The sequence below is a fragment of the Myotis daubentonii genome, chromosome 1 (genome assembly GCF_963259705.1).
Source record: "Myotis daubentonii chromosome 1, mMyoDau2.1, whole genome shotgun sequence".
Classification (NCBI taxonomy): domain Eukaryota; kingdom Metazoa; phylum Chordata; class Mammalia; order Chiroptera; family Vespertilionidae; genus Myotis; species Myotis daubentonii.
The window spans coordinates 17,026,140-17,049,934 of record NC_081840.1 but is presented as its reverse complement, the minus strand read 5'-3'; the positions used below and the strand labels follow the sequence as shown (position 1 = coordinate 17,049,934).

General features: G+C 40.2%; 1 protein-coding gene across 8 annotated transcripts in view; it reads right to left on the bottom strand.

Annotated features, from left to right (window-relative positions):
- Nucleotides 1–23,795, bottom strand: part of CEP128 (centrosomal protein 128) — a 343,429-nt gene that overhangs the window by 198,127 nt on the left and 121,507 nt on the right. For all 8 annotated transcript variants that reach the window (XM_059688963.1, XM_059688957.1, XM_059688982.1 and 5 more), the window contains 2 exons: nt 16,811–17,461; nt 6,928–7,092 (listed from right to left, as the gene is read on the bottom strand). In XM_059688963.1, coding sequence (XP_059544946.1) covers nt 6,928–7,092; nt 16,811–17,461 — 816 coding nt within the window. The remainder of the gene's footprint in view (nt 1–6,927; nt 7,093–16,810; nt 17,462–23,795) is intronic.

Here is a 23,795-nt window from a genome sequence, read left to right as displayed (position 1 = left end):
AAACAACACTGATTCATTTTTTCCTGATCTCTTTTATGTGGCAATATCAGGTTTTAATTAGATTTTTCTAACAAAATCATTGATGACTCCTTCTCCAAAGTTTGTGTCAGGCTAAAAAGAATCCAAGAGTATATGGTAATCTGTTGAATATAATAACCCTAAATTTAAATTCAACATTAAGAGGACAAATGTGAGTCATTCTACTGGCAGTAAACAAAGGGGGAAAATAAAAGGAATTTGTGTTCACATCCTGTTTCCACCACAAGCTTTGCAATGTTGTGCAAGTCACAATATACTCTCAACCTCAGTCTCCACCATCTGTAAAAATGGGTGTTATCATTACACTTGCAAATGAGAATAATAATTACCATTTTTCAAAGATCCACATTTTGTACAAGAAAACTATTTCCTAAGTGTTTTTATCCAGCATAGCCATAGCCTTAAAACATGTTGCAAGGTGCCACTTCTCAAATGATTTAAACAAAGGATTCCATGGGAAGGAACCAATATACATTTCTATGAATCCTGATGTACTCAACACTTAAGTTCCCATGAACTGCTATAGCCTTGGACATGTCACCATCTGTAGTGTTGAGGTATCTCCTAATTGTTTCATTGTAGTTACTGTCATATCCTGAAAGCACTAATAATAGAAAATAAAGTCCTCTAAAAAGAATTATGTATAACTATGGAAACAAGCAAGTATTACATAAGATAGCTAAGTATCCCAGATAACCTTCATAATCTATATATTGGCCAGAAATGGTTCTTATAGATTCTGATACAATGGAAAAAATAAGATTGATAAACCTTGAGTCTTTTTCCCATTTATACCAATGGACAACTGGGAGCAACTGGGTAAGTCAATTAACTCTTTGGGCCAAAATTAACTCACCTATAACTAACTCGCCAATATGTTGGGAGTACATATTTGTTTAAAGTCCTTGTACACTTTATAAGTACATCGATGACAAATGTTTTAGGAAATAAAACCTTTGTACAACAGTTCAGAGCAACCCTGTAAACTTTGAGATAATGCCTGTTAAAAACAAAAGTTAACAGACTTTTTTGGGAGGGAGGGCAAAAAACAGAAAGTACTGAAGAATCTTTCAGCATCGCCATGGCTACCTATAACTACAAGGTATGTGTACTCATGTACCAGCATCTCTTGTAACAGAGAAATTCCACATATGGTTGTGACTACTGGTAGATTGAAGGAGAAAAGTAAAATGAGGAGAGTAGGTATCTAGCCTCTGGCTTTTTCCAGGTTGGGTCTCTAGTGACAAGAAGCATATTCTCATAATTCTGCTTAGAATGAAAACAGTAACAAATACAAATGAGAGTTCCAAATATGGAAAGTATAGAGGATAAAACATCATAGAGGATAAAAATTACTTGAGCCCAGCCAGAGTAGCTCAGTTGGTTGAGTGTCGTCCTGTGCATCAAAGGGTTGCTGATTTGATTCCCAATTGGGGCACACACCTGGGTTGTGGTTTCGATCACCAGTCAGGGAGTTTAATGGTGTACAGAGGGCAACTGATCAATGTCTCTCTCTCTTTCTCTCTCTCTCTCTCTCTCTCTCTCTCTCTCTCTCTCTCTCTCTCCCTCCTTCCCTCCCTCCCTCCCTCCCTCCCTCCCTCCCTCCCTCTCGTACTCTGGTGAGGATTTAAAAATATTCCTTGATCTATAATTTTAAAATAGAGAAAAAAGCAAATAATGTAATCAGCAACAAAATAATGCTACATTTGCCAGATAAAATATTGGGTGGCAAATAAACTTGATTTCAAAAAAATGTTCAATGACATGTAAATTCAGAGTACACAGCTGTGCACAGAGCATGATCCCAAGTGAAGTCTGTGTGTCTGTCTGTGTAGAAAAGAACCGTAAAGAGAATTTCACTAAAACACACATTTTTAAAATGCTAGGTGGGAGATTACATGTGAGTTGTTATATTGTCCTACAAAATGCCCTGCATTTTTCACAATGAAATTCTATTGTTTTATAATTTTTAAGTGTTCCCTTTTAAAGACAAAACTATTTTTAAACCTATAATTTCAGAATTTATAGAAATGAACAGTCATTAAAATTATATTATTCTTTCACTAATAAATGAAAATAAATGTTTTATTATGTTTGCATTGGGCTTAGAAAAACAATTTAATGTTTAACATTTTCTTTATACCATTTTTCTCATTGCTTTTATACTTGCCCAAAATGCTGTATATATTGTTCATGAAACATCCATACTTATAAAAAGTAAGGAGGGAGAGAATATGCAGAGTATAAACAGAATACTTTAACAAATAATGTTTTCTTAATTTTAGGCACCAGCTTTATCAAAAATATTATGTAAACATGTTCAAAATTAAAATCAATCCTTCAATACTTATACGACAGAATTACCTGGAAAGCTCTAAAAAAAATGGCCAGTGTCATTAATAAACTCATACCTGTGTTAATGAAGTATTTTTTAATTAAATCAGATATGTGTCTGTATAGATAAGACATTTAAAACCTTTAGTATGTCAATTTTGATGACTTGCTGAGCAAAAATGATTTAATTATACACTAACTCCTTCAATGATTCACAGATTCCAGTAAAATCAATAAAAATATATTTCTGATAAAATAAACAACATTTTGAGTTTTGAAGTAAGTGCCAGAAGAATATAAAGTTTAATATTAATAAGATCAATTTAGAACAATAGAAGAAACCAAACAATTTTCCTTTAAAATTTTAAGCAAAAGGTATAATAGATTTTAATGATACTATAAATGGAATAAAATTCTATCTGTACCCTTTCTTGAGAGCTTTTTCTCTGGTAAGAAGCTCATAATAAAGTCTTAACTGCATATGTAAAAATTCTGTGGGTTGCACAATTCTTATTATCTTTGTCATGTAAAATTGAAAAATAACATTTGATGCTAAAGCAAAATCAGATGTTGGAAAAAAATGTATTTTAGTACCACATATCACCACTGAATACATGAGAAAAATATGCTAAAGTTAGTTATTTGGTACATATATATATGGACAGCATCTTCTACTACTAATTAAGGCTGCCTGCCGGTACTAATGCTGTAATATGAATTTTGATTCAATTTTAACACTTCTTAGTTTACCAAGTAATAACATGACAAGAAACAAAGACCTAAACCAAAGTACGCAGTCAAATTAAATTAGTAGCAACACGTTTAAAAAAAAGGGGGAAGTGTGTGTCAGTGGCATAAGTAGCATCACATATTTATGTTAGGGATGGGCCTGCAAGAATAAGGCTTTGTTAAGTAAACAAGAAAGGCTTCCCTTTTGATTACAGCAGAGGGCCATCACAAACCCCTTCAACCCACAAGGCCCCATTTATTAAGATCATTGCATTGCTCAGACAGTAATCTTTGGGCTATAAGTCCTAGGGCCTTTTTTCATTGAAAATGTATTTTTATCTGGTGTTCTTGTTTTTATTCCCCCCAGTCAGGCCAACACACACACGCACACACACACACGCACACGCGTGCGCACAAACATACACACACAGAATATATATATATATATATATATATATACAAAATTCGTGCACGGGTGTGTGTGTGTGTGTGTGTGTCCCTCAGCCCAGCCTGCACCCTCTCCAATCTAGGACCCCTCAAGGGATGTCTGACTGCCCGTTTAGGCCCGATCCCACCAGGCAGTAGGACATCCCTCTCACAAGCCAGGACTGCTGGCTTCCAAACGCTCGCCGGCCAGCATGCCTGATTGTCCCTAACTGCTTCTGCCTGCCAGCCTGATCACCCTCTAACCACTCCCCTGCCAGCCTGATTGACACCTAACTACTCCCTGCTGGCCCATTTGCCCCTAACTGCCCTCCCCTGCTGGCCCAATTGCCCTCCCCTGCCGGCCTGGTCACCCCTAACTGCCCTCCCCTGCCGGCCTGGTTGCCCATGTCTTCCACTGCAGGCCTGGTCCCCCCAACTGCCCTCCCCTGCAGGCCTGGTCACCCCCCAACTGCCCTCCCCTGCAGGCCTGATACCCCCACAACTGCCCTCCCCTGCAGACCCTCTTGTGGCGGCCATCTTTGACCACATGGGGGTGGCCATCGTGTGTGGTGGAGTGATGGTCAATTTGCATACTGGTCATGACTAATTAGCATATCAGGGCTAATTAGCATATCCCTTTCATTATATAGGATATATATATATGTTATCCATATTTCTTTATCTACATATACACATGATTATGTATAGATGTGCAATTTACTTATAAATTACCTATTGCATGTCTGGCTCTATTCCTCATCTCGGGATGCACAAACCACCAAGATTTGGTTCCTGTCCCAAACAGGAAACTGCCCACTTGTTCGGTTTGTTTAACATACATGGCTTCAATATCACTTGCTGATAGAACTCTTCAGATGGGAACCTCCTTTGTAGACCACCTGTCTCAAGTGATTCAACAAATTCTGACTCTAAACTCCCAATAAGCACATTTCTGCAGTAATTCTGATTCCAGTTCCCTTGCTCTTAACAACCTAACACACAATTAGAGGAACCATGGTCAGTCAATCAATGTTTGCTGATTGGCTAATTGCTTGTTTAAACCATTAATTGGCATACAGTTGAAAACAATAACAAAATAATGCAGCTAATAATTGATAGCTTATATCGGATAATCTGCCAAGCACTTTACTAGTATACACATTTTCATGTTTAATTCCATAGTAGATGTATTATTATACCTGTTTTAAGGATGTTTTATAAAAGTAAGACTTATTTTTAAGCAATTTGCCTACAGCCACATAGCTAGAAAATTACACTCAAAGTTCCCTTCACAGCCACTAATGCTATACCACCTCTCAAAGAGAAAGGCCCTGTGTCTTTTCTGTATCCTAGCCTTAGCATCCAGAAAAATGCCTGTCACCTACTAGATGCTCAATACCCAGCAACAGAATATAATCATTAACTCTTGGGACTCTGAGGGAAATGTTTCATTTATCATAATGCATATCTGCCTGAAACATAACAAATGGGATCAGTGAAGAAACATTTATTTTAACCAGAACAAGTGCGTTTTACATTTTCAACATATCAAAATTATTACCACTATTTCTTAAATGCAAATAAATAAATATAAAAGATGTTAACACATCTTCTGGCTAAAATTTAAATTATGAAAAAGTTGGAAAATTTCATTATCTCCACAGCAACTACACCCTGGCAATAGATACATTAAATATATATGAACATTAGACATAATTAAAATAAAGAATGACTCAAGAACTAAATTGCAGTGGTTGTCAAGATTATAGGCCTAAATTTAGTGAGTTAGCTCATTTAATCATAAATTGCAAACTAATTTATATTTTATTTCTTTGATTTTTAACAATTACTAGAAAGTTAATACATACACACACACACACACACACACACACAATACAGGAAATTTTGCAAACAAAGCAGGGGGAAAGGTGAGCAAATCATTAAGAAAGTTGTTTCCTTGAGGTTTATGAAGTTTTATAACACCCACCCAGCGACAGTCCATCACAGATTCTAGTTACCCTTATAAAGTAGAGGATCCATCTGACTCGTTTATCCTACCTTATCCTATTATCCATACTTCAGTGTCTTTTTTACATTTGACTTCTATCACACTCAAATGAAAATCCTTTAAGGAAGTTGGTGTAAGAAATAGAAACCAAATTTAAATATTCTGGCTTCAATTCTTAGTTGACTTTTTGCCACAAAAGTAGTGATTCTCTCTTCTACCCAATGTCTGATGTAGCAGACACTCCAAATCAACTTACATATCTACAGCTAGGGAAACAGTGAGCCTGCTGGGGATGTTCCAAGGTTACCAACCCCCACAGCTTCAGTCAGCCTCTGCAAGTGCAAAAAGGAGCATACTAGTAATAGTATTGATTTCCTAAAATTACTATGAGTATTAAAAGTGTTGAACATATGGTGAGTAATTAGCTATTTTATTTTGAGCTACAGTTTCTTCATAGGTTAGAGGATGGATAAAATCTAACCCAGAGTCATGAAAAGTACACAAATTAAATCAGTTGTTTGCTTTACTATCTTGCCTCTAAACTACTCCCATTTTAAAATCCAGAAGAAATTTAAAATCAAATGTAAAGGGTGTCCCAACATTCACACAAGAAGTAATTTTGATGACCGTTTTGCATAAATGTGGCTGAATTTCATTGATACAGCGCTCAATTGCCCCCTTCAAGGCGTGGGTGGTCATGGGCTTGTTGGCATAAACCTTAGACTTCAAAAAACCCCAAAGAAAAAAGTCCCACAGCATTAAATCGCATGATCTGGGTGGCCAATTCTGATCACCAAAACGGAAAATTACACAACCAAGAAATGACTCATGCAGTAATTGAATTGTTTCTCGGGCTGTATGGCATGTGGCACCATCTTGTTGAAACCACATGTCGTCCACATCCATATCTCGCAATTTAGGCACAAAAAACTGGATTATCAGGTCGCGATAGCGAGCACTATTAACTGTTACTGCCTGGGCAGCCGCATTTGGGTCATGGAAAATTTCAACAAAAGAGTGCGTATATGCCAACAAAGCCGTGGAGGCCATTTACCCGATATGCTATTCCATACATAACTCTATACTGTATACTTTATGAATCAATAAAAAATTTACAATTTTTAATTATAAACCTGTGTTTTCTATCAAAATTACTTCTTGCGTGAATTTTGGGGCACCCTTTATTAAAAGATCACTGGTTTGTTCAAAGAATAAAAATGACAGCAATCACAGTTTATTAAAACTTCTATAATTTTTATGGCACCAATACAACTGTCCTATGCAGGACTACAATTAACATTTATTAAAACATAAAATATGTTCTAGAAGAAAATACTAGAAGAAATTCAGGTAAGCCTTTTAAAAAAGTTAGAATTCATTCACATTCTTACCTTTTCTTCTAGGTTGTCCTTCAAACTCTGATATTTTAGCTTTAGTTTTTTGTTCTCATTTTCATTCTGGTTTAATTCCTCTGTCAGCCTGTCACACTGTGATTTTAACTTCTCTAGTTGAGAAAGATGGACTTTGGCAATATTCTTATCTTCTAAGCTTTCTGCCTGAGAAAAAGAGGAGAAAAGAGAAAGTCCACTGGCCACAGCCAAACTGTACACCAAACAAATCACACATTATATCAGTAGGCAAACGCTTCCGGTTGTGGCTATCTCTAAGAGTCCCTACATAAACAGAACAAAAGAAATGCTCTTTGCATCTATTCAATCACTCCTTAGCACTCACTGGGCATTTACTAAATGAAAAGTACACTGCTCAGTGCTGACAGTAACAGATATGAAGAGTAAAAGAGACAGATGCCAAAATCAATTTATACAACAATGAATGAGAAATCCTTAATAAAGGTGGAGGTGGAGTATTGTGACAACCCAAAGAAGGACACTAACTCTGCTGGGAAGGGAAGGAGTTACTAGAGAAGTGTCCCAAAAGGGAAGTACTATGAGCTACTATTACTGACTGACTGGTTTCTCATTTATAAATGGAGCTTGACAACATTCCTATTCAACCTAAACCTCCTGACTCCGGATTTTGGTGAAAGAATTGTGTACTTTTTGTAGTAATTATTAATACCACTCCTGTAGAACTAAAAAGATTATAAATTGCAGCAGCCAAGAAACTACAAATAACTTAATATGAAAGAAAAAAAAGTTAGCAGTGATTATTTCAGTATCAACACTGTAATAAAGTACCTGGTTTTTCATCTTTAATTGCAATATAACAGAATCAGCTTTTAAAAATTAGGAATAATATATTCCACGTACGGAATTCAATCAAAATTTGCTATGTATGCAAACTTACAGACTTTTAAAATAACAATATAAACACTAGATTTTGTGTAGCTTCATCTTGTTCTCACAACAACCTGACCAGGAGGTACTATTATTTCCTTTTTGGGAACTGAAGCACAGAGACACCAATAACTTGCCCCAGGGTAGTAGTGATTAAGCGCAGAGCCAGAATTTGAACTCAAGAATTCTCTCCAATATCCATGCTTTCAACTACTCTGCCACACTGCTTTTCAACAGGCACATACACAAGGTTTCGAAAACCAGCTGGGCGCCACTTGCAATATTAACTGGTCACACCCACCAGTTACTAATAGCCTGTAAGCAACTATATATAGTCGATTTATATAGACTTTAGTACCTAAAATATGTTTATTTTCTTTTTATAATTTATTATATCTTTTTGATCAGTTATATAGGAACACAATTATTGAAAGCAATTGCCTGAAAGAAATTTTGTGCATTTTAGACAAAAATCTATATTTTATTCAGCCCACAAAATTCACCTAAAATTTGATGCCACTTGAAATTAACAAAGGAATTGAGTTTTTATGAGGAATTGTGTATTCATAACTCAAAATAAATTTACAAAATAAAGCTCTCATCAGGAAAAGTGGTCAATTATGACTTGAAGTTGCAGGAGAAGGCTTTGGCTTTTCTTTATGTCTATTAAAAGTGGAGGTATAGAAGGTTCCCCTAAAGCCAGGGGGTGCTGGAGCTGGCTCACAAAGGCTCTCAAGAACCAACTGTGCTCATCTCTTCTCAATTTTGTCCCTCTCCTGTGATGTCTTGTTTGATAGCTTGAAATCAGCCAAAGCAGGTATTTATACTACTGAACTAGGGAAATGCTACAAATCAGGTTTCTCTCCACCCCTCCAGAGGGCCTATTTTAAAACATTTACCAGCACACCAATGCCTAAGTTTGACTAAGAACTAGCTTGTTGTGGTATTATTATTATACTAGAGGCCCGGTGCACAAAAATTTGTGCACTCGGGGGGGAGGGAGGGTCCTTCAGCCCGGCCTGTGCCCTCTCGCAGTCTGGGACCCCTCGGGAGATAACGACCTGCTGGCTTAGGCCTGCTCCCGGGTGGCAGAGGGCAGGCCCAATCCCTGGGTGCAGCCCCTGGTCAGGCTCAGAACAGGGCCGATTGGGGAGTTGGGGCGCAGCCCCTGTCATGCACAGAGCAGGGCGGATCTGGAGGTTGTGATGCCACCCTCAGTCACGCTCAGGGTAGGGCCGATTGGGGGGTTGGGGCACCGCCCCCTATCACACTCAAGGCAGGGTCGATAGGGAAGTTGCGGCGCCACCCCCTGTCACGCACAGAGCAGGGTGATCAGGGGGTTGGGGCGCTGCCCCCTGTCATGCACAGAGCAGGGCCCATCAGGGGGGTTGGGGCTCCGTACCCTGTCACACACAGAGCAGGGTTGATCAGGGGGTTGGGGAGCTCCCCCTGTCACACACAGAGCAGGGCCGATCAGGGGGTTGGGGCGCCGCCACTGTCACACTCAGCGCAGGGCCGATGGGGAGGTTATGGCTCTACCCCGTCACACACAGAGCAGGGCCCGTGGGGTGGGGGGGTGGGGGCGCTGCCCTCTATCACCCACAGAGCAGGGCCGATCAGGGTGTTGGGGCGCTGCACCCTGTCACACACAGAGCCACAGGGTGATCAGGGGGTTTGAGCGCTGCCCCTGTCATGCTGATCCCGGTGCCAGGAGGCCGCGCGGCTCCACTGATCCCGGTGCTGGGAGGCATATTACCCTTTTACTATATAGAATAGAGGCCTGGTGCATGGGTGGCGGCTGGCTGGTTTGCCCTGAAGGGTGTTCTGGATCAGGGTGGGAGTCCCCACTGGGGTGCCTGGCCAGTCTGGCTGAGGGGCTGAGGGCCGTTTTCAGGCTGACGGGTTGCCGGGAGCCGGTCCATCCTTGCTGTTTCAAGGGACCTGGCATATATGGCATACGGTTCTTAATATGTTTGCTCACCTTCTTGGCGCTGTGTTTTAACCAAAGTCACCTCTCCGAGAAAGGTTGAATCCCCAGGTAGGGATTTTCCCCTGAAGTTAGGGAGGGAATAAAACCCCTCAACTAAGTGCCAGGCGGGTAATTAATCCCTTTAACTATGAACAATCATGCTTAAACTACATAATCTTTTCTCCCTGGAACGGAGATAAGAAACGCCCTAACCTTTGTAATAGAGATTGATAGGATTAAATCAACTGGTATAAATACAGTTGTAACAAGACAGAAAGACTCAGAACTCAGAACACAGAATCAAGAAGCCAGAACTTAGAACACAGAACTCATGAGACAGAATTCAGAAGACAGCGCCTAGAGACGGGGGAGCTTCGCTGGAGAGAGCATGGCAAAAGATCCTGGACAGAAACTGGCCTCAGAGCCTAGAGACAGAGCCTAACGGGAGAACATGGCAAGGGATCCTGGACTGAACCTGACTACAGAGATTGGCAGGAGAACCTGACTGGAACCTGGACACTGAACCTGACTGGAGAGCCTGGACAGAACCTGGCTGGAGAACCTAGCGAGGGAACATGGCTACAGAACCTCGCTGGAGATCCGAAGCAGAGCCTCTCTGGAGATCAAGACCAGAACTTGGCTGGAGATCCTGGCTAGGCTGCTGATCAACTGAACGCTGTCTCCGTGTCATTCCTTCTTCGCCGACTCCGTCCACACCTTTGGGGACCCCTGGACCTGCTGGGGTTGTACCCCGGCATCTGGCGCCCGAACAGGGACCCCTAGGTAAGCGCCCTGCACTCGGGACGGATCGGACTCCACCGTAGGAAGAGGGTGGATAGTCTTCGCCGACTCCGTCCACACCTTTGGGAACCCCTGGAACAGGATTCCCTTAGGTAAGCCCCCCCCCCCATTGAGAACCCCACACTCGGGACGGATAGGACTCCACCAGGGTGCTACAGACCCCCCTATAGAGGATAAGTAGGGTAAGAAGGTGGATAGTACAGAACTTAGATTGAGAAGATGTGCCATACTGAGTCCAAAGAAAGAAGACTCTGTATTGATCTTTAGATTAAGAAGATGTGCCATACTGAGTCTAAAGAAAAAAGACTCTGTATTGATCTTTTAACATATATGCTTGTTAGCAGAGGAATTAAGGTTACTCCCAGTCAGACAGAACATTTTATACAAGAAATACGTCCATGCTTTTCTGAGGAAGGAAAGGTGCCGGAAAGGTAAATGTAGAGGCATGGGAGAAGGTAGGCCCAAGGAGCCTTATCCGTAACCCCACTGCAGCCTTTCCACCCCGGGAAAGTGCAGGATTGGCAAGCTCTCCCTGGGGTGATAGATCAGGACTCAGGTAATAGCAGAAAGCGCCAATCCTACTCTTAAAATGGATACAAGAGAGCGTTTCAGGTTTTTCTTTTTAATGCTTGCTTTTAAAAAATAAAAAAGGGGGAATTTGCCGGGAGCCGGTCCATCCTTGCTGTTTCAAGGGACCTGGCATATATGGCATACGGTTCTTAATATGTTTGCTCACCTTCTTGGCGCTGTGTTTTAACCAAAGTCACCTCTCCGAGAAAGGTTGAATCCCCAGGTAGGGATTTTCCCCTGAAGTTAGGGAGGGAATAAAACCCCTCAACTAAGTGCCAGGCGGGTAATTAATCCCTTTAACTATGAACAATCATGCTTAAACTACATAATCTTTTCTCCCTGGAACGGAGATAAGAAACGCCCTAACCTTGGTAATAGAGAGTGATAGGATTGAATCAACTGGTATAAATATAGTTGTAACAAGACAGAAACACTCAGAACTTAGAACAGAATCAAGAAGACAGAACCTACACGGAGCCTAGAGACAGAAGAACTTCGCTGGCGAGAGCATGCTGGAGGATCCTGGAGAGGGACTGGCCTCGGAGCCTAGAGACAGAGCCTAGCGGGAGAACATGGCAGGGGATCCTGGACTGAACCTGACTGCGGAGATTGGCAGGAGAGCCTGACTAGAACCTGGTGACTGGACCTGGCTGGAGAACCTGGACAGAACCTGGCTGGAGATCCTAAGCAGAACCTCTCTGGAGATCGAGACCAGAACTTGGCTGGAGATCCTGGCTAGGCTGCTGATCAACTGAACGCTGTCTCCATGTCATTCCTTCTTCGCCGACTCCGTCTACACCTTTGGGGACCCCTGGACCTGCTGGGGCTCGACCCCAGCAACGGGTGACTGAAGCTCCCAACCGCTCCTTTTTTTCTTTTCTTTTTTTTTATTCTGGGCCAGCTTTAGCTCTGAGGCCTGGGCTGCTGAAAACAGATTTCTGGCCTTTGTTTACTGTCTGTATTTGATACAATGTTGCGGTCCAGCTGGCTGAAGCCGGGCTGAGTAAAGCAGGTTTCTGGGGGTTTTTTAGCTTCTATATTTGCAACATATTTGCTTAGAGTTGCAGCTGAGAGGCTGGGAAGTCATGCGGGGAATGTTGGAGTCCTCCGTCACTGAAGCAAGCAAGCCTCCCTGTTCCCATCAGCTGCCTGACTTCCGGCCGCCATCTTGGCTGACAGTTAATTTGCATATCTCCCTGATTAGCCAATGGGAAGGGTAGCGGTCGTACGCCAATTACCATCTTTCTCTTTTATTAGATAGGATTCACATTTCATTTTATAGTTTATAAAACAATGGCACACTCACAAAATCCTGTGATAAAGACATTACTGTTCCCATTTTTTTTATTATTAAATGCAAAAAGGTTAAGTATGTTGACCAAGATCATACGGCCAACAAGTGGCAAAAGTATATAACTCCAATCCTTGGTCTTTTAATTCCCAAAAAGTGATAACCCAATATTCTTCAAATATTAATAGCAGCTACATTATTTCATTAAAATATTTTACATTTAATTTTAAAAACAGGCATGAGAAGGGTATTTCTAGATAGAGAACTATAATTTGTGCAGTGGAAAAATAGGGGTGAAATACCAGCACTTATTAGACTCAGAAAAAGTAATAAAGCTGAAAGATAACAAAATATAACATTTATAGAGCTACTATCCAAAGCACTCTTGTACATAATTCAGTCTATTAAATATTCTGTGATGTCCATTGTTATCAACTCCTTTTAATTAATATACGTAAGCAAAAGTATAAGGTTATATTAATGAAATAGCATGAGATGAGGGTTGTCCCTTATGGGTAACTCATTCAGTTAAAAGCAAAGTGCAAGGCTCGCAGAATCTCTGGTTCTCCTTTTAAGTTCTTGTGTTGCTTTTGTGCCACATTAAAGAGTAGCTGCAACACCCCTCCTAAATCTCAGTCTTCCAAATTAAAAAAAAAAAAAAGTCTAATGGTTTCAGGGTATACACAGAACATGAACACAAAGTACTTCCTAAACAAAAGTTGAGGAAATTAGTTTTCCCCATTACAGGGGGAAATCCAAGCCATAAAGATCACAGAGCAATTCAGGAGCAAGTCCTCCGATTTCCAGCTTTTAAACAATTTGACCCGCCTGGCTGGCATGGCTCAGTGGTTGAGCCTTGACCTATGAACCAAGAGTTCACAGTTTGATTCCTTGGTCAGGATATATGCCCAGGTTGAAGGCTCAAACCCCAGTAGGGGGCATGTGGGAGGCAGCCAATCAATGATTCTCTCTCATCATTGATGTTTCTCGTAGGGAGCGACAATAGAGTTAAGCCTCCGACTGACCTGTGGCAGGGCCACAAACAAGTCCCAGCTTGGAGGGCAAAGCCCTCCTAGCATAATTAAGCTTGACCTTATAGTACTCCTTTGTTCCTTCCTAGATAGCTAATGGGCTATGGGAGGTGCAGCAAGTGCTGCCAAAACAAGGTGAAACTCGCAAGAACATAGTAAACATGTTGACCACTTCTCTTGTCTTGCTTTGTGTGCTCTGACTGTAAAATAAAGCTTCGGCTTATAGGCTGTGTCACTGTGTCCTCATTCAGGCACAAGTGAACCTACCTAGCCCCAACTGTATTCTCTTGTCTGTCTTCTTTAATCCTTCATGGCCCCTCCTCAGGTTCAACCCTGGCCGTGCTGGACTCAGTTCAGTTTCAATCTCTCCCTTCCTCTACCCTCCTCTCTGAAATCAATAAAAGTATATTAAAAAAAATTTCAACCCACATCCATTGAATATCTTCAGTATGTCTCAAACATTGTTAGATAATGTAAAACTCAAAGGCTAACATAGGCCAAATAAACAAGGTTTAAGTTTACGTGGGCCACAAAAACAAAAACTCCAATTTTCGTAGAGACGTAGGTTTATTTCAAAAAGTATAGTATAAAAAGGAGAACAAGAACAATGATACAATTAATGTTTTCTTCCTGACACTTGGCCTCTCTTCTCTGCTATATTTTTCCTACTTTGGGGGAAATCTTGTTCACAGTGATTATTTTCAAAACTGACCCAAGGTGAATGTCAGTAATTCTGGATCTGACCGAAGACTTGTTTCCTTTCATAATTGTAAATAACTGCTCACACCATTATATTGGCTGGGCTGCAAAAATGTTCGTTGTGGGTCAGATGTGGCCCGCAGGCCACGAGTTTGACATCTTGATGTAAAGAGACACAAAAATGACTGAGACCTACCACCTGCTCCTCTGGAAACTTATGAGCACACAAAAAAACAATATAAGGCAGCCTAAATGTGCTTGCTATTCTATACAACAAAGAGCTATAAAAACACAGAGGATTGGAGATTCATCCCAACTTCAATGAATCTATAGAAGAGATGAAAAATGAATTTGTCCTTGAAGGATCAGGCCGCATTACGGGAAAGGACCATCCTGGAAAGAACCATTTCTCAAGCCAGGACCTAATAAGTCACTATATAGCTATCCTCATTAAAAACCCTGCCTTCCTTTGAGATTCACACTGTTTCTCATCAACTCTCCCTTCCCTGCTGGCAACAGCTGATTGACAAGTCATCCTTTCTGGCATGTGATCAATCGATGCCTTCACAATAGCATCATAAATACCCAAATATCTATCCAATAAACTAACATCAAAGTTATCTGACCTGTTGTATTCCAATCACCTTCATCCACATCCCGAAACAGAACCAATTGCATTATCACACCTTGGGCTTTAACTCTGAAAATCTAAACTCTAACATAAAAATTCCTGACCAAATAAGCAACCTACAGTTGTAGATTCCTATACTTCCACTATCATTCCTTTGCTCATGATACTTCACCACCAATGTTAGCTACATCAGTGCATGACACGCTCCCAGACTAGTCTCATGCAGTTTCTACCAGCCTTCAGAGCCGTTTACGTCTCGCCACTCATAAAGTACTTACTGCCCTGCTGCCCTGCTCTACTTCAGAAGGAGGAACAGGACTGGTTAGCATTCACAGCAATGAGCTCAGACTATGAGCTTCCTCCATCTTACTGGTTTCTTTCAAAACCTTCAGAGGAAGATGTGCCCTGTCTCCTGTTAAGTGCTATCTACTCTATTTTTTATCCAACCTCCTCACATCTCCTCATGGACCTTCTCCACCAATCTCACACAAACAGAATAAACTCTCTTTTAATTCTTCTTTTAGCCTGTGCGCCACATTTGACACTCTTGACTATACCTTTCTCAAAAATGTTCTACCTGAATTTCCACTCTCTTCTGGTTCTCCTCCTCTCCTTCATATGTTCCTTTACTTTTATTTGCAAAAGATCTTTCTCAATTTTTCCCTTAAACGTTGATGTTCTAGGGTTTTCATCCTCTTCCTTCTCCTTGCATGACTTCATCCAAATCCCATGATTTCAATGACCACCAATGAGTTACTGGCTGTAAATATTTAAGTTTAATCTCAAGTTCCTCCTCAACATCTAACCTATTATGTAATGACTATTCTACCTAGACTTTCATGGTTAGGCTTAAGTTCCCTTCTTCCTAACTCAACATGGATTTTGAATTGTTCTCTCCAAATCTGTTCTGTTCATATTATCTATCTTGACAAATAGCCTCGTTATCCACCTAGTCTCCCAAGTCCATACCTAGACATTCTTATGAATAAACCTTTTCCAGTACAGCAATGTACTTAAGAAATAGGTACTTACTTTACCTGGGTTTAAATGCTACCTCAACTACTTTCCACCTTGGGCAAGTTACTTAACTTCCCATATCTCAATTTCCTGAACAGAGAGAAAATAATACCATACAGTCTGCAGGAATATTAAATTAACACATGTAAAGTTCTTACAGTAATAATTGGCACAAAGTAAGTGCTAAAATATGTCTTCTACTATTATTATGATTGTCACAGCTAATCAATCAATATAGAATCCATCTTTTATTTTCAAGATAAGCTCTTCTTCATATCTCTGACAAGTGTTCATTCCAATAAAGACTGACTAAAAAAATAAATAATATGGAATCTATATGATGATAAGCACCATGGAGAGAAAAAAATGAAGCAGAAAGAAGGGATAGATTTATCATACTCCTGACAATTGTATTATAAAGTTATTTAGCCGCTGCATGGTGAAATGCTAATACCATTAGAATTGGAAACACTTCCCCCAATGCAAGAACTCAATTATGCATTTACCCAGGCACCTTTGATTTGGAAAAGGAAGGGTAAATCCCAAAGCTGTAGGTTTACACAGCCCGTAAGCTATCCACTTTAGTTACCATACTACTAAGGGCTGTGGTTATAGCTTCTATGGCCTTGGTAAGTCTTTGCCTTTTACATTTTAGGAGATCATAAGTGTTGAATGAGGGCACTTTTCAGACCCACAACTTACTGCCACCTCTGCCTTTTTCTGAACTCCCCAAATAGCTAATGGTTCCTTTTAAAAGGCTTCAGTGCTCCAAAAGAGGTGCTCCCAGGTGGCTGCTATAACTCATTTCAACCTGGCCAAACAGCCATGGATAAGCCTCTTTATTGTTAGTTTCAGCTTCCCCTCAGTGCTTGGGGATACAGAATGATCTCTAAAAGTTTACGCTTTATTGACTTCATGAGCCACCAGAAGAATTCCTTCAGTACCATCAGATAATTCAGCACATGTACCTTAAGTGTCCTGATATGATTCTCGGCTTCACTCTTCTCTTTCTTGAAGTGCTTCATGAGCTCCTGGACGTTTTGTTCGTGTTTAGTTCTCACACTCTCCAGTGAGGACGAGAGATCTTCCAGCTCCCTCTGGTGCACGTCTCGTTCCAGCTTTAACTGGGTAATGATTGTAGTTGTTTCTTCATCTCTAGATTCCGCCTGTGTCTTGAGGTCAGAAAGGTTCTTAAGCACTTCCTTCCTGGCTCTCTGTTCCTCGGCCAATTTATTAGCCAGGTCTGCCCGGATGGCACTCAAGTTCTTGATGGCCTCTTGCATCTCCAGAAGCTGAGCTTTGTCCTTGGCCTGGCTCTTCTTTAGTTCTGCAATTTCTTCCTCCAGGTGAGCTTTCTCCACTTTCAGTTGGCTCTGAAGCTTATTCTGCTTTTGGATTTCAGTGTCTAGCCTATGGATGGTGTCCAGGGAATCCTTGACTTCTAGTTCAAGGTCAGCTTGATGGGCCTTCACGTCACTTAGCTTCTGCTCCTTGCAGTGAAGCTCCTCCTCCTGAAGGGCCCGCTTGGTTAGGACCTCGTTCAATTCCTTTCGAAGGTTCTCTATTTGTTGTAACGCCACATAAAGCTGGCTTTTCAAGTCATCCTTTTCTTTTATGATCTACCAGGTTAAAAACACAAAATAAAAAAAAATTACTATAAAATTCAACATAGAAAAAATAAGAAAATAAAATATAAAAGTCACCATAGACAGTACCAGAAAACAAAATAAAGTTTAATTCACAAAAAAAATATTTGTTATTTTTGATTTTTGAAAATTATTTCAGCCTAGAAAAAGAGGAAACATGCAATTATTCTGAAATAGCACATTAAAATGTTTCAGATTTTCATCACCAAAATATATCAATCCTTGCTCATACATAAATATTTACATGTAAGATAAAATTGATCCAAAGAATAGGGAAAGAAAAATACTATTATAATTTATCAGAGGTTGAAATAACATAGTATAGTTTATTTAAAATAACAATGATTTATTTACATTTCAATGCCATACTTTTAAAAAGGAAAAACCTCAAACCGATATAGAAGATAATATAGGAAAGCACACAGATACAATCTAAGAAAAGTAATGGCATAATCAGCCATTATTAATAAAATAATGTCAATAGTGATGAGAAACACAACAGTACATAACTAGGAGTCTTGAGGCCCCCGTAAAGGTAGAAATGAGATTAATTTAAGACTGGACGAGGTTGGGAAGGATCTCAAGAGAAAAGGCAAGAGACCAGGCAGCCATCACCCTCTGCCAGCCTCCTTAGGGGGGTTAGGGTATACACTGAGGGACAGAGATCAAGAACTGACCTTCTAATTCTCACTAATCATTAATGCAAATAAAAGAGCCAGCAACGAAGGAAGCAGAAATTGTCACAAACATAACTCCAACACTGGCACCAAGGACAATATCTGTACCTGCTTACTGATGCCCACCATAGCTCAAACCCAGAAAAAAAATTAAGATTCTCATTTCAGAATTTGAAATAATGAATTAAAACGCAAATACTGTTACTGGAAAGAGGTCCTGGCCCTTAGTGGGTCTGCATAGGGCTGGCCAGTAGTGTGTGGGTTCTTGATTTCATACAGGAAAAAATTTCACAACAGGAGTCCGGGCAAATTTTTTTAAATACATTTTTTATTGATTTCAGAGAGGAAGAGAGAGGGAGAAAGATTGCAACATCAATGATAAGAATCATTGATAGGCTGCCTCCTGCACGCCCCCTACTGGGGATTGAGCCTACAACCCAGGCATGTGCCCTGACAGGGAATTGAGATGCTCAACCACAGAGCCACACCAGACTGGCCAGGTGACTTTTAGAGGACATTTATTAAAACTGTGGACAGTGGAACAAAGAAGGGCCTAGCCCTAGAATAACAGGAGCGGTACTTGGGGGGAGGGGGGATGAGCCTAGGATGGGTGACTTTGGCTCACTTCTGAGAAAAAGAAGACCTTAGGGACAGGAGGTTTGTCCAAGATAAACTACTACTGCCCGTGCTGCACTGGTTGCAAGTTTCTCTGGGATTTCTTTGAATTTAGGTGATGCAGGCCTGTGGGGAAAGAAAAGGAGGAAGTAGGGGAATGGGGAGGGTGTGTTCCAGGGAGGGAGAGCCCAAGCTGGGACCTTACTTTTGTGGGGGTTTAAAGGCTGGGCGTTTAGGGGAGGTCTTCAGGGAGGATCTCAATAGAATATTCATCAGTTTTATGCTGATGTGCCAAAATGAGATTTATTCCCTTAACTTCATTTGTCCTTGGGTGTGATTGGCAAATGGCACTAATTGGATTTCTGCTATCTGTCTCCCTGAATAGGGTGATTTAAGCTATTTACCCTCTGGTTGGGGAGAAGTGCAAAGCATTTACTCTTCAGTGTCCTTGGTTTGGGGAAGATAGGATTTACTAGATGGCTGCAAACTGCTTGGCACCTAGATTTACTAGATGGCTGCAAACTGCTGTTTAACTATCTATCTGGGTTTCCCAATTCCTTTTGCCAAGAAATTTTCTAGCCTCTTACTATCCTGTCTCAATACTTGCAAGACATTTTGACACTTCACATTTTAATACATCAGTGTGAAACAATCCATGATAAAATTAGTGAATCGCTCAAAAGCAAAGTTTCTTCAAATCCCTCAGTTCAAACAGGGAGAAACAGAATGAAGCTGACATGAGAAACAATAAAGGATGTGGGTGGGTGATTAAGCAGTTGAGCTCTAGCCAGAGAACTGAATTTGCTTCTCAGTCCAGTCATAAGTAGTTCTATGGCCTTAAGGAAATTATAAAGAGCATAGTAGTTACATCATAGAGCTGTGAACACGTGTGGGAAAGGGGATACAAAAAGCAGGGGTGGGATTTAAGTTCAAGGAGAAACCTTGGTATTCATGCAAGAGAGTGATCAAAACTGTGAAGAGGAATGACTGATAAGTCAGTGTCCCTGGATTGCAAACACTGAACACAGATAAATGAGTTCACTTTGGAAAGATTGTAAGGCAGGAAAAATGGCTGGAATTACAGATAAGCCTAAGGGTAGATGTATTGTTTTTCTACTGCAGTGTGACAAATTCCAACAAATTTAGTGGCTGGAAACAATATCCATTTATTACCTCACTGTGTCCATAGGTCATAATTCCAGGCAAGGCATTCTGCTAGGAGTCTCCTGGGGCTGAAACCAAGGTGTCAGCTGACTTGGACTCTAGTCTGGAGCCTTTGGGGAAGAATCCGCTTCCAAGTTCATTCATATTGTTGGAAGAATTTAGTTCTGTGAACTTGGGTTCCTGTTTCCTTCCTAGTTTTGGGCCAAGGGTTGTTCTAACTTCTAAAGGTCATCTGATCTCCTTGGCTCAGGGTCTCTTCTGTCTCTGACACCAGCAACACCACAATAAATCTCATAGTTCTGAATCCCTCTAACTTCCCCTTATCGCAGTGATGGCGAACCTATGACACGCATGTCAGAGGTGACACGGGAACTCATTTTTTTGGTTGATTTTTCTTCGTTAAATGGCATTTAAATATATAAAATAAATATCAAAAATATAAGTCTTTGTTTTACTATGGTTGCAAATATCAAAAAATTTCTATATGTGACACGGCACCAGAGTTAAGTTAGGGTTTTTCAAAATGCTGGTATGCCGAGCTCAAAAGGTTTGCCATCACTGCCTTCTCCCAACAGACAAAATTCTACCTGCTTTTAATGGCTCTTGTGATTAGATTAGGGTCATTTAGATAATCTCCTTATTTTAAGGTCAACTGTGCCATCTAACATAACATAATCATGGGAGTGAAATCTCATCCTATTGACAGGTCCAGTCAAAGAGTAAAATGTCTTTGGGAGGTCACTCAACTTACCAACTAGAGAAGACAAAAAGGGACAGAACCAAGTCATGGCTGTAAGGACACTAATACCACCTAGAAAAAGGGGAGGAGACTTAAATACAGTGATTAATTTTTAGAACAAGTAACAAAGCCCCCTGGCCATGAGTTGAGAGACTTCTGTGCAGCCCCGAAGATAGAAATCATATTTTCAAGATGAAGCTCAAGCAGGTAAAATGTCTTTGATTTAAAATACTATCATGTCTTCCTAAAGTTAGTTTAAAAAGTGAGGATATTTTTCCCCCCCACATAGCAGGAATTGATTGGGTGGCTCAGGAAGAGTTCTTCAAAGCTCAGGCTCTGCTACTCTACAATTCTGCAGGTTACACACACACACACACACACACACACACACACACACACACACACACACATCACCTCATGACAAAAGTAACAGTCAAGTTTGAAATTTCTTTGGCAACACAGGTACTAAAAACTAAGTTCATCCATTTGTTTCTGATTAATTGCTTGGCTAGTAGCCACAGCTCTAGATATTGTCTAGACATTGTCTCTGAGTCTGAAAATGTCAGTGTCTTAACCACCCACCTAAATATTCTAGACATTCCCAGGAGTCCTCAGTTGAATAGCCTTTACCTTGAGGATACTCAAAACAAAGGACATGGGGCTCCTTTGTGTGGCCAGGAATGCTTAACTATAGAAGTGCTTGAAAAGGGCCCAAGAAATCTGGCTTGCTGTTTTTTGGGTTGGTTTTTGTTTTTGTTTTTTTTTACTTCATATTTATTTCTGCTATGTGTCTGACCTCCCTCTCTTGCTTGGACTAACTTCAGGATGGATAGATAAGTCGACTTTCCCAACCCTAAAAGACTCCAAATGATCATACTCAGAAAATTTGGATTACAAATTGCAGATTTTCAATTTCTCCACACGAAAAATTTAGCTCTCTGCTTTTAAACAGACCAGTTTTAATCCATACTTGTCTTTCTCTTATAGGACCTTTCTGAAGGCAGCAAGAAGTACACAACATACGCCAACATCCTAAAGTTTTCTTACTGGTCACTTAATACCACACTCTGAGGCGTAGCGTCAATGCCCCAGGGTATGCTTCCTGATGGTTAAACCAACTACTTCCAATAGCACAGTAAAGTGTGCCAACTTTCCCTTTAGAAATGTATGATCCTCCCTGTCATCACCCCACTTCTCCATTTAGCCAATCCTATATTTAGGTTCTCTCACTAATAGCACCTAGAATTGCTGTTTCATATCAGCTACTGAGAATAAGAGAAAAACTACAATCCAAGTTGGCCTAAACCACCAGGTAATTTATTATCATCTCCCGAGACAGGACTGCTGCAGACACAGTACGTCAAACCTCAGGTCCACCTCTCTGCATTTCTCTCAGCAATACCCTCTCTGTGTGAGGCTTCATTCTCAGGACCATAGCAAGACAGCTTCAGCCATTCCAGGCATTCCAGCCAAACACCACATCAAGAGAAGGAAAAAAGCTCTCTTCTCATGCATCATTTTTAAGCGTGAGTAAATGTTTACCCAAAGCTCCCCAACAGACTTCACAGAGAATTCTTTATTTATTGAGCAGAATAGGCTTGCATGCCTAGTAGTTGGGCCACGTGAATTTCTTTCTGAATGGAATGGATTGGGGTGGGGAAGTAACCAAGACTACTATAGGAGCCCACTGACATTTCTATGTAAGTTTTGTGTGGGGATGGAAAAAGTAGAGAGCTGGGTTGATTATAGATTGCAGGTCAGTAAAATGTGTGAGGTGGAAGGAAGAAATTAAAGATGCCAGTGAGCATGTCATCAGAGTAGCTTTTCAGGAAGTCCAGTCTGACGGGGAAAAAACTGATTGCAGGAAATGACTGAACAACCAGAGGGATGCAGGAAGATGAAAATCAAATGCCAATGGTTCAAAAAGGAAAGGGGGAAAGAGGAAATGTGTAAGATCAGAGACTGTAATTTTGGAACTAGCGATCTGAACATATAGAAATTACAAATGATAACAAATTTTAGTCACAGAACTTAGCTGCTGAGTGGTCTGAAGGTAAATTAGGAAATTAGTGAAGTATGAAGATACAGAATTAAATAGGTTAATGACTGAAACTTTGAGGTCGCCAAAGATAATGGCCAAAATTGCATGTAATGAAACAGGTTGAGGGGAAGTCAGGTGTAAAAATCCATGAGAAATGTTGACACATAATGGAAAAATACATCGCAGTCAGGAACAATAGGGAGAATGTTCTAATCAAGAAAACCCTGCTTCCAAAGGTCAGCTGTAAGTAAAGATTATGAAAGAACTGTAATGGCTGGGTAAAGCCAAAAGAATGAGACTGTAAAACCATGGTGGATATAGGAGTAGGAGCGAACTCCTCAAAGGCCTGATGACAGAGGACACGTAGTTTTTTTGAATTAACTAAAGGTGGACAAGGAAATTAAAAATAATAATAATAAGTTATTTATTTGCCTGTGAGGGAACATGCAGATTGCTAAATTATGCTAATTCAGGGTGGGGCAAAAGTAGGCTTATAGTTGTGAGTACACAAAACAGAGTTTATTCTTATATTATTATGCATTAATTATTGTATAATTTTTCATATGAACAACTGTAAACTACTTTGGCCCTACAATATATATCAGTGATCTATCCTTTCCTTAATAGCATTTGATAGGACTGCTTACATATTTTTAAAGTACTCACTTAAGCATTGATCCTTCTCACTTTTTAGACATGAAAAATTCAAACTTTAAAAGACAGTATTTATTACATATTGCTCTTGTTTTTCCTCAGCATGAAAGCAATACACAGAAGGAAAAATGACAATATAAGATTCTTGAAGTCAAAGATTATCAAACAAAAAGCTCAAGACACACAAGCAAGCCAAGTATTCTGCCAATTCAGAAAACACACACAAACATACACACACACATAACCTAAGAGGATTCCCATTATCCATGTTAAAAAGATATAAGAATTTGGAACATTCAGAAAAGCATATGTTATGAACAGAATCAGTTGTGTGTTTTTTCTTTAGCATTTTCCAAGCATGTATAAAAGCCAATGACTTCAAACAGCACTTCAAAAGTAAAACAAAGGTTTCATGCT